This window comes from Miniopterus natalensis, chromosome 11, assembly GCF_054644295.1.
Source record: "Miniopterus natalensis isolate mMinNat1 chromosome 11, mMinNat1.hap1, whole genome shotgun sequence".
Classification (NCBI taxonomy): Eukaryota; Metazoa; Chordata; class Mammalia; order Chiroptera; family Miniopteridae; genus Miniopterus; species Miniopterus natalensis.
The window spans coordinates 70,032,841-70,044,300 of NC_142091.1; the positions used below are offsets into that span (position 1 = coordinate 70,032,841).

The 11,460-nt window shown below is 53.8% G+C and overlaps 2 protein-coding genes and 1 pseudogene across 2 annotated transcripts in view; 1 reads left to right on the top strand and 2 right to left on the bottom strand.

Moving 5' to 3' along the window:
* The window catches only part of DTX4 (deltex E3 ubiquitin ligase 4), a 32,580-nt gene extending 25,598 nt beyond the window's left edge, over window positions 1-6,982 (top strand). Inside the window, exons 8-9 of the mRNA XM_087821890.1 lie at window positions 1,611-1,700; window positions 2,843-6,982. Of these exons, the coding sequence (XP_087678016.1) occupies window positions 1,611-1,700; window positions 2,843-3,076 (324 nt within the window). The 3' untranslated portion in view covers window positions 3,077-6,982. The remainder of the gene's footprint in view (window positions 1-1,610; window positions 1,701-2,842) is intronic.
* On the bottom strand, window positions 3,811-5,425 carry LOC148092077 (uncharacterized; annotated as a pseudogene).
* A 1,277-nt stretch (window positions 6,983-8,259) lies between the features above and the next one.
* MPEG1 (macrophage expressed 1) lies at window positions 8,260-10,981 on the bottom strand. Its single transcript, XM_087822387.1, has one exon. The coding sequence runs from the start codon at window positions 10,865-10,867 to the stop codon at window positions 8,714-8,716; it is 2,154 nt and encodes a 717-aa protein (XP_087678513.1). The 5' UTR covers window positions 10,868-10,981; the 3' UTR covers window positions 8,260-8,713.
* Between the last annotated feature and the right edge of the window lie 479 nt (window positions 10,982-11,460).

Here is an 11,460-nt window from a genome sequence, read left to right on the forward strand (position 1 = left end):
ACAGTTCCCTGGGGGAGAAACTCAGGCCCAGTCGTGACTGCTCCGCTTAGCAATGCGCCAGGAGCTCGCAGCCTTGCTGGGTCAGCGCCAGGCAGGCGTCTGTGCCCCGAATGACGGGCATGTCCCAGGTAGGAGAGGAGCAGCCAGAGCCCTGCTGGGAACCGGCCCTTCAGTAAGGCAGCCTGGCTTAGAAACAGCCGTGGCCATGGGTATGTGGCAAATGTGGAGCGATTTCATGCGAATGTGAAATTCGGGACCATGCCGTCCTGCACCTCCAAGAAGACACTGTAGCTTTCAGCTGGGGGTGACCTTGCCCTTCGCTGAGACTCCACCGCACTTACAAGGCCATTTGGTTTGCAAAGTCATAGGTGATCCTGAACCATCCTCACAAAACTGCATATTAGGTTCCCGGCTGCACGGGTAAGGAGACTGAGTCAGGAAGGTCACGTGGCTGTCCAAAGTCCCCAGCTGGTGGGGATCAGCCAGGAACTGGACGCCTCCCATAGCTTTTATCGAGGGCCCACATCCTTTTGCTCTGTCGCTATTAAAAAAGAATTTAAATCCCAGCACTTTAAAATCACTTTGGAATCATTGTCCATCATGAAAGAAAATGAAAACTCTGCGATTTCTTGCAGTTTTGTCTTTCATTCCTGTGTTCACTTGCTCATTCATTCATTCGGCCAGGAAACACTCACCCATCATCTGTGTGGGGAGCTGGAGCCAGGACCCACATGGAATTGTCAATGTTATGTTACCTAGAAGGGATTTTAAGACAGGTTTCAGAGACTTGGGGGAGGGGGGGCTGGTGTACTCAGAAACAATAGACAAACATTTGTGTGTAGGGCAAAAATCTCTCATTTTTCATGAATTTCTCAAAGGGGCCTGTGGACCCATTCTGGACCCTCACTGGGAAGCCTGGTTTCTGGCTAAATTCTGGTTCAGCTTCTTTCCTAGCCAGCGGCCTGAGATAGCTTAATAGGACCAGGTGATAGCAGTTGAGATGTTGTTAGGTTTTTTAGTCATGAGTTTCCCAATCCATATTGTTAAACAAGAAAACAAACCAAAAAACCATGAGGACAAAGGAGAAAATGCCCAAGAATCATTGGGATCATTCTGACTGCATAGCTCGGCGCTCAGAGGCGCTTGTATTGTCCTGAGCGGTTTGGAGGTCAAAAGTCCAGAGTGTGCCTCAGAGCTCCTGGGCTGAAGTTCTGGCAAAGCCACTGACATTACCAAGTCGTTTCCCCTGTGACGGCTGTAGTTTCCCTCTTTTGTAAAACCCAACAGTCAGAATAGGCGTGGCGGTGATGCTGCACAGGTGCTGAGCTCTCAGCACACATGCAGGTGTCATGCTCGCTTAGCATTCATCACAGTCGCACAAGATGAGATTCCAGGGCCTTCCTGCTCCAGGAGAGGGCTCCAGCTGGCACAGCTGGGAGGCTGCAGCTCGGTCCTAGCCCAGGTCTGAGGGCTCCGCTCCTGCTGCTTTTGGGGTCTGCTCTCTGTCTATACCCATATCATTGTCTTCATTATTTGCATTAGTCCCGGCCTGCATCTCCTCGTCAGAAATATGTTGAAAAGTGCCGTTTGTTTTCTTTGTTTGCTTTCAGGGGCCAGAGCACCCGAATCCGGGGAAGAGTTTCAGCGCCCGTGGCTTCCCAAGACACTGTTACCTTCCAGACAGCGAGAAGGGGAGAAAAGTAAGAGCCCTGGGGGTGAGGTTATTTGCTTCTATATTAGGGCACGAGTGTTGCTTCCTACGATGCCCAGGGTAAAGAAGACTGGGTCTCCCTTAGCTCTGGATGCACATGGTAACAGGTCATAGTGGAGTCAACCATGGGTAAGGGCAGATATGAGTAGAATTTTTTTTTGTAGGATGGTGGGGGTGGGGCTTTGGCTTTTTCCTCTCCTGGATATTACTTGCAATAACTTGCCTAGTTTAGAATCCTTCCTTTAGGACTTTGCTGCTTAACAGCCGGTCCTGGGGCCAACACCAGTGGCAATGTCTATAAGCTTGATTGAAGTTCAGAACCTTAGAACCTTCTTCATTTTAACAAGATCTCAGGTGATCTGAGAGCACATTCAAGCTTGATAAACGCTGCTCTGAGGCAGGGAAAGGTGGCACATAGTGTCAATGCCTGCTGTTATTATTACTACGACTACTATGACTCCCCACCTCCAGCCCAGGCCATGTTTACATTCATTAAGTTCTGCACCCAATGAATTTTTATCAAGAGCCTTCTTCATGCTGGACGGCGTGTTAGGCATGTGTCTTGCTCAACAAAGATATACATTTTTAAATTTTAGCTGAATTAGAGCATTCTGCAAGCCCTAACACCTCCCTGGGCCTCACCTGCAAAATAGAGGCAATAATAGCACCTGCCAGACCTCATTCAAAGTGTGGTTGTGAGGACCAGAGGAGCAAATAAATCTGAAATGGCCATGAAGAGGTCAAAGTGCTTCAACCCTGTCATTGCAGAAATATCCCACAGCTTTAGCTGCAGGAAACGAATCCCACATTCAAGTGGGGTGGGGTGGGGGTGGCGGGGGTGGCTTCAGAAGGTCTCAGATCAGAAGCACCTCGAACTCCTAGGTCCTAACTTAAAACGCAGCTATGATGTTGGCAGCTAACACTGGTTGAATAGTGGGTTCCAAGCACTACTATTAAACTACTTTTCACGTAGCACCTGCTAAATTACTCACAGCCTTCCAGATTTTCCCTTTGCGTAGGGGGTCGGAGTGCAGGCAGGCGTGGGGCCTTTTGCAGGACTCTGCCGTCCCCAGGATCATCTGTGGCCGACAGTGAATGTCTGGCTTTCATCTCCTGCCTTTTCTCTTGCAGGTTCTGAAGCTGCTGCTGGTGGCCTGGGATCGCCGCCTCATTTTTGCCATCGGGACCTCCAGCACGACGGGCGAGTCGGACACCGTCATCTGGAATGAGGTCCACCACAAGACGGAGTTCGGCTCGAACCTCACTGGCCACGGCTACCCAGACGCCAATTACCTGGATAACGTGCTGGCTGAACTGGCCGCCCAGGGCATTTCTGAGGACAGCGCTGCCCAGGAGAAGGACTGAGCTGGAAGGGCTTTGGGGAAGAGAGGTTGTGGGGACCACAGGGCAGGAAGTGGGGAGAGTCAAGGTCGAAGCTGGCGCTATGCCCTCCCGACTCCCTCCTCTCCCCTCCTGTGCTGTCTCCATCCCCCACCCTCCCAGCCCCAGGGGGCGCCAGAATGAGTAAGGGGCCGACACTCATAAGCCTCATCCACTGCAAAGGGAACATGGGATGGGGTGGGGGCCCTCCCCGTCTGTTCCCAGGGAGTTTTCGGTGCTGGGTAGGCAAGAACACCAGCCGTCTTCCCTGAGTGGGGGCATGGTCAGCACTCTCAGGGTGTGGGCAGTGCCTGGGCACTCATCTCCTGGCCTCGCGAAGCCAGACGGTCATTGCCTTAGCTGGCTTCTTGCTGCTTCCACTTTCAGAAGTGGAGTTTCCGCTTTTCTCTCTCCCGCTGGAGGCGAGGAGCTCTCACTGTGCAAGTTGGGGGGAAAAGGGGTGAACCGCGAAACTGCTGTGACATCAGATACCGATGCCTCGGTGCAGAGGGAGGAAGCACTTCTGGCCAGGAGGGTCAGGGAGGCGAAGGCCTCTGGAGCACACTCAGCTCTCATATGAGTCCTTGGCTTCTCTGGGCCCCCCTGCCTCCTCACAACACTGACCTGTCCAAAGAGGCATCTGCTTCTCTCATGGGGATGGGTGGGCTCCCGGATTCCTCTCTGGGTGGCATCCCAAGATGTTTCCAGCCACTGGCTGATCAGACCAGAGCCTGCATCCCACTCAGCATCTGAACTGTCCTCAGAGACAGGAGCCCATAGCCTTCTTCCCAGCTCATCCCAGACCAGCTCAAAGATTCCATGAGTTTCATCAAGTCACTGTGAGTAGAGCCTATGCTGGGCTCTGTGCCATCTGTGTACGTGCACGCGTGCGTGCGTGTGTGTGCGTGTGCGCGCGTGTGCACCACTGGGTCAGGTTGGTGGAGAGTCGCATCATGTTCTCACACTCTGCTTTGCAAGATGTCAAACCCCAGTTCTGATGAGGATCAGACAGCCAGGTTGTGGCCCCTTGACTTCTTTCACCCTTTGCCAACCCATCCCATAGTAAACTTGGACCCTGATGTGGTCAGAACTGCGTTTGGGAGAAGGACTGGTCTGACCCCTTTTTCTATCTCTTTCAAGATTGGATCTGAGCCAGTCTCCATCCAGCCTTGTTTCTCTGAGAGTTTCGATCTGTGTCCATGCAAATGTGTTAATTAGAGCCCAGGGGTGGTGCTGGGCCCCTCAACTCCCTTGTCTATTACAGATTGACCTAGAACATGGAAGGAGCCTCTTTAGCTCATTCGTAACAGGGTTAGTACCACCTTAGGTCTAGTCCAACCTGCATTTGGGTTGTGTCCCAAGACCCTGCCTATCTCCTCCCCACAGTTCCTCTTGCCTTCAGCTCCCATGAGGGAATGAATTGGGAGTCAGGGAGGAGAGGCGGGGATCAAAAAAGGGAAACCCAATTCCCCCTTTGAAAGTGGGTTCTTTGAACTATTTGTTTGAGGGAAGTTCCTCTGGATACTAATTCGAATTTATATACCTCATGTTTTGGGGATTTGACGTATATATATGCATATATATTTCATAATACTTGGAAGGTTTTTGATGCTAGAAAAATTGAAACAAAAGAACCTTCGAAAATGGTACTTAAATTAGAACCAGAAACCAAGCTTTCCTGAGAGCAGCCTCGGAGCTGCTTGCTGTTAGGCCTGCAGCCATTCTGATGTCTGTGTGACCAGGGAATTTACCTGAGCATCACCCAGGTCCCGGGGACATGCTGGTGCTGAGCCTTTCCTCATTTTCCAAGTGGCTATTGGGACATTCATCAGCTCCAGCAGGGAGAGCTCCGATGGGAAGAACTGAGTCTGCCATATTGGTTCCAATCTCTCCTATCAGTCGGCAGTCATTTGTCTCACCAGCAAACTGGGTCAGTCTTAAGTTCACTGCACTACAGAGTCATTTCCTGCCCCAGTCGGGAAGGAAGCATTGAACTCAATGGAAGAGACATCCCTGCGGTGTTGACTGTCATGCCCCACGCGCTCGCCAGGCTACCATGTAGCAGATCATTAGAGAGCCTTACTGTAGGCCCTGCCATCTCCGCCTTCACCCCCCGTGATGAGGAACCGGACCGAGGGTCAGTGGGTAGAAGCACAATTGTTCAGCAGGAGGTGAGAAAGAAAGAAGACGTGCTCTGACAACTGGCAATGGGCAGTGGGGAGAAACTGGCTTCCTGCATCAGGCAAGGAGGGTGTGGGTGGGAAAAGGGACCTAGAGAGCGTGCAAGGCAGGCTGGAAGCCAGGGGCAATACCACTTCGAGAGTCAGCCTTCATACCCTCGAGCCTTTCCCCAGGAGGCTGATTGTTTGTGCCCCGTTTCTCTTCCTCTCTGAGGATGCTCAGTAGGGGCCACCTCACCCTCATCTTTTTGTGGGACCTTCTGAGTAGAGGGAATCTTGAATTTCCTTTCTAACACTGTGCCAGGCAAGGCGGGAGGCATTCCTTTGCCCTTTCTCTTGAGCCAGCTTGGAGAGGTGCAGTCTTGGGTTCAGTGGAGACCCTGCGAGCAGAGGCCCTGGGCATCCACCGCTTTAACACAGGGGTGTCCCCACCGGAAGCCCTGCTGAGCTCCCTGGCCCAGGCAGGGACTTCCATGCCTTTCCTTCCATCGTCTTAGCACCAGCAGCCCAGTTCCTCCCTCCCTGAGTCTCCAGGGATGACGGCCCGGTCAGATGCTCATCCCTTAAAGATCAGTTGTGTAGGTGTGGTTGTGTGTGCGCCTCGTTTTCATTCCTTTCCTCGGTGCTTTCAGACTCGGTCAGAAGTACTGGTCCTGGTGTTGCGCTGTTGTGTGCATGAGAAGACTGGGGGGAGGCCCCCGTGGGGTACAAGAAAGGGCCCTGTCCCCTTTCCTTGTCTGTGGTCGCTGGCAGAGTCGGGTGGGCTTCTGGGAGAGCGCAGGTGAATGTCCTCCCGTAAATCTTTGTTGTTGGTGTGTTTTGAAGTCCTTGGTGTTGCTCTGGGAGGGGACATCGCCACCTGGTGCTCCTGAGCTGTATGTGCAGAACAATAAATGGCAAAGGAACCACCACAAACCCTTGTCAACCTTCTCCTTTCTGGAGGTCAGGCGCCATCCGAGAGGTGTTTTGGGTAACCCCTGGAGCCTGTAAGCAACCACAAGCCCTTCCACTGGGTGGGGCGGGGGGGGGGGTCCCTTTTCTTTTTTCCCCCCACATGTTTTCCACCCACACATTTGACCAAAGGACCTGGCTGGACTCCTTGTTCCTCTAAAGGAAACAGGCCATATGACAGGGGAAATAAGTAAGTAAACCTGTGGGGGAAAGAAAGACCTTCTTAGAAACTGTGCGTGTTCGCTTCTTACAGTTCCTCTCACCCGACCACACCACAGTGTCAGTCTCAATAGTTCACAAGCTGTTATTTTTTCAAACAAATGTTTAGTGTTAATCATCCCGATATTAACAAGAACACAAATAAAATGTGATTGCAAAGCCACCTTTGTTCCCCAAACGTGTCTCCATCTGTGAGAGTCCAGAGTGTGGTTTTCTCGAAAGCTGGATTGGCCTTCCCACAGGCCCCGGCCTGGGCTCAGCAGCAGGAAAGCGGGGCCTGGGAACCCTCCCCTCTGGGCGCTGACTTGGTAAAAGGACTTGACGAATGCACACTGTGGACAGACTCCCACGTTCCTACTTCCTCTGGGTGAGCAGTCAGACAGAGTGCTCCTTAAGTACGCATTTTAATGCACATTTATGTGCAATTTCGTTAGTCGAAATATAAGTTTGCAAGGTTTTTCATTTCAATGGGCAGTTAGTGCATTGAAAGCCTGGAGGCCTACAGCTCTACTTTGTCTCTCTGACTCTCTGACTTCAAAGAATTCCTGGGAAAGTCTGTGTTTGCAGAAAAGTGGTTAGCTTGGCTGAAACTCGCCCACAAGCACCCAGAGGTTTAGAGGGACATTTTAATGCTTAAGAGGTGGGGTTAAGTGAAGGGGCTGTAGAGATCGGTGGCCCTGGCTGGGCTGTCACGAGAGCAGGGCTCTGCTTCTGCCCCTGGCCTCTCTTCATCACAGCGGGGGGCAAGGGAGGGGGACCCTCCAAAGTCCTCAGAAGACTGTGAATGTGAACCCGGAGAGGACAGACTATCCACAGGTCACCCACTAATGACATGTGATTTGGTGAGAAATCTATAGCTTTCAAACACCTTGTGGAGGAACATCAGTAGAATCGCCCTGATGGCTACGGTTAGGTAAGGACGGTATTGAAGCTGGGCAAAGCCCCAAGGGACATGTGCACCCTGCCACGTGCCTGGAACTGAAAGGAATACGTCACATGGGGCACTGGGCGCCTTCCTCGCTGCATGTCAAGCATGGGCCTGACCACGCTGGCTCTTGCTGCTGGAGAGAGAAAGGCGGGGTGCACAGGCGGTGTCCGTCTGCTTTGGTTTGGGGAGAACGCAAAGCTCAGCTGTGGGCTTGCTTGGACTTCTTGCTTTACTTCTTGCCTCCCAGCCCCAGGAAAATGCAACTTCTTGGGATGCGGTGTGTGTGGTGCATGGTGTGTGGTGTGTGGTGTGTGGTGGGGCGGGGGGTGCATCCGATAGGGGCCAGGAAGGACAAGGGCCGCTCTCGGAAGAGGCGGTGGTGCTTTGCTCACAGAGACCAGGCAACTATAATGCTTGATCCACCCAAATCTACGCTCTGTTCTTTGCCCCATCTACGATGAGCTAAGAGAAAAAAGCCAGGTAGTTGGCTGTGGGTAAGAATTCCAATTTCCCCTGAGCATAAACCCCTTTCTTCACCTTCTCTTTTTCTACAGATTATCGCCCCTCCCATCCTAATAGGAGTTTATAAGTTAAAATATTTTCTGAGGACTTTATGAACTAATCCAAAATCGTGGTCTGGTCTAAGTGAGTCTTAAATTGCGGGGAAGGTGGAAAGCATGGGCTCGGTATAAGCAACATGTTTCTGTCCCGATGGTGTTGAGATGACCCAGAGGGGTCAACACAGCCCCTCCACACAGAGCCCTGGCAACTGAAAAGCTGCAGCCAAGAAGGACTCCTGTGTCTTCTGGGGGCTCTGTCACCCCCAGGAACATGAGATCCAGGCAGTTTTTAAAAAACAAAATAGCTGGAGGGTAGAACTTAACAGCAGAAATTCTTTTTCTTTTTTTTTAAATTTATTTTTTTCCCAAGGCAGAAATTCTTACAGCTCGTGAATTGGAAACCACGCCAACCTCAGGTTAAACGCATCATCTCCAAATTCGGATGGCAACCTTCTCGCTCCTTCCTTTCTACACGTGTGCATTCAGGTGAAAAGCATTGATGGTACACTTGGAGAGAAGACACCCCTTCATGTTTCAGTACCCACTATGACTTTTGCTTAGTAAGTCACAACTTCTCCCCAGCCCCACCCCAAACTCGTCCAGGTAGCTCTATTAATTTCCTGGCCCCGAGACCGAGGGAAGTCAAAAGTTACACCTGCTTTTGGTTGCATTTGCCACTTTAATAGTTAGGTGGAGAGAAAAGAATTAGAACAGAAGTGGAGAGAAAAGAATTAAAGATGGCCTGAAGCTCTGCCCAGAAATGAAACAGTTTCCTGGGAGAGATTTAGGCTGGACACTGCTCCTGCTCTTGGTCAGGGGCGTCTCCGGTCCCTGCAGTACCAGGAGCCAAACTCTGCCTCTCGTCCTCGATTGCCTGGTATCCCCTCTTCTTGTACTTCCGGATGCGATAGATCGCCAGGGCGATGACAATTGCCAGGACGGTGGTGACCCCCAATGTAACCCCAGCAGCTGCTCCCCCTGACAGGCCACTCCCATTCTCATGGATGACCTTCATGGCCCTGCGCAGCTCTACCGGCTCCCCCAACCTCCACTGGTTGGTCTGGGGGTCCTTAATCCAGGAGCTTGACGTCTCAGTATTAGTCACCATGACAGTGTTGGTGGCAGCCTGACTCATGAGGGGTGGCCGGGTGTACGGCGGGAGCCTGGCAGGGGGAAGAGACCCTCCTGTAAAGAGCCCAGACTTGACACAGTAGGACACTTGGCACCCATCGCTGATGAGGGCGAGGTGTTGGCTGAAGCCCCCGGGACACTTTTTCAGAGCAGGTGCCCCTAAGTCTCTGGATATGGCAGAATCCACCAAGGGGTTCCCAACTGCACAGCTGAAGAACCCACCAAAGGGGACAGAAAACCTATACCCCAACTCATAGTCCTGAGAGGCACATACCTTGAGGCTTTCAAAGAGTCTCAGTGGGAAGTAGCCAGCTGGGCACGACTGGGCATTTGTCAGAGGGTTAATGCTCTTACTGCTGAAGAGGCCCCCAAAAAGCAGTCCCGAGCTTTCTGGTACCTGGTCAGTGGCCACACACCAAAAAGCCTTAAACTCGGCCTTTGCCACTCGGAACACGTCTTCACACACCGTCTTGCAGAAGATGAGGAGGGTGCACTTGCGGACGCACTCCAGGCCACTGTAGCCCTCCTCGTGGACCTGGGTGAGGAGGTGGACGGGGGAGTAGCCCGGGGGGCAGGAGAACTCTCCGGTGAGCGGGTTCTTCTGCTCCAGGTTCTGGCAGGCTTGGACAGCCTCGCCCCCTGACACCTCGGCGCATTCCTGATAGACCCCACCGAAGGAGAAGTTGGTCATTTTCCCCTCGCAAGAGCCATCGTCAGTGTTGGCCTGAAAATTGAAGTTGGGCGAACTGAGGTCTGTGCATCCGGGGTAGGTGTTGAACGTGTAGTAGCGTCTCACAGCCGCTTCCACCGTCCTAGACAACTTCTTCACCAAGGGCCCCGGCAGGTCGGGCAGCATGTCGGGGTTGATGAAGAAATTCAGAGGCAGGCCGGCGCGGTCTATGGCCACCAGGTGGTTGGCGATGCCCTGCTGCCAGGCCTGGAGGGTGATGCCTGGGTAGAAAGGAGGCCCTCCGATGCTTTGCACCCTGGAGTGGGTGCGGTTTGAGAGGTAGCTCTTGACGAAAGCGTTCTGCGAGGCGTAGCTCTCCTCAGATTTGAAGTTCACTCTGCCGTAGAAGACAGCCCCAGCAGACGCGGTCACGGCGCTGCGGCTGCCCTGGCTGTCCTGGAGGAAGGAGGACCTGATGTGATCTTCCTGAACGAGGGCGGCCCCCGCGTCCACACTGGTGACGACGTGGGTGCCGTAGTTGAGGACCAGGAGCTCTGCCAGGTAGGTGGCCATCCGCGTCTGGTTGTTCTCCAGGCGGTCAGAGATGTCCAGGAGCAGCTTCTTAAACCCCGCGCTGAGGTGGGAAAGGGGGTTGATTCTGACTGTGTAGACCAGGGTTCGTACCTGCACCTGCGTGGTTACAGCTTGGTCCCTCACCTGAAGGGCCTTCGTCCTCTGGAACTCCAGGGAGAACTTGCCGTTGACTTTGGAAAACGCGGAGAGCTCGGTGTTGATAGAAAAGGCGGTGCTGCTCCGGTAGTCCTGCCAGGACTCCAGGACCTCGGAGTTCATGTCCAGGTGGCTCTGCTTCTGCGGGAGGCTGAGGACCTCGTCGGGGATGATGTACTGGCCGTCCTCCGTGGTCCTGCAGCCGGCGTAGGTCAGGCCCATCACCCGGCCCGCGTCCACGTTCCGCAGGTTGTCCCAGCCCCCTCCGGGCAAGACTTCCAGGACGGGGAGTTTTAGGGCGTCCTTGCATTTCTGAAAGGCGCCCTCGCCCGTGCCGCCCAGAGGCCGGCCCGCGCTGGCCCACGCTGCGGCTGCCCAGAGGAGGGCGGCCGCCCCGAAGCTCCTCATGGCCCGGGCGCTGCCCGCAGGCCGGTCCGCCAGCCGGGCAAGCTGCACCCGCGGCGGGCGGCAGCCGCTGAAACTACAGAAATACTTCGGCGCTCCTCCTCAAGCCACCGGTTCCTCTTCAGGCTGCTCTAACTGCAAAAGGGGAAACGAAGGGCCTGGGACACTGCGGTCCAGCCGGACTCTGAAAGCATTCGGGCGCGCTAGACAAACCTGGCCGCTGAGCACACCCGCCCCCCGGGGCCGTAGGAGGGACTTAGGAGAAGGGCGACCGACCCCGCACCCGCCGCTTCCTCCCCGAGCCGTGGGGCCGCGAGGGAAGCTTAGGTTTCGCATTCTGTTTGCCCTCCTGACGTTTCAGGCTCTTTCTGGCTGCTCTTTCCTGGAACTCCAGGACCAGTTTCCCATTTACCTGAGCGTGAGGGTGGTTCTCACAGGAGAAGGGAGTGAAGATCTTGGACACAAGTCCTGTGGCGTTTCACTGCCCTAAGTGCTAATAGTCCCAGATTTGGAGGTGGCGTTATCTGGGGCGGAGTTGAGGGGATCTGAAGAGGATTCCACTTGTGGTACTCTGGGGACCTCGGCCTGCATTGTCC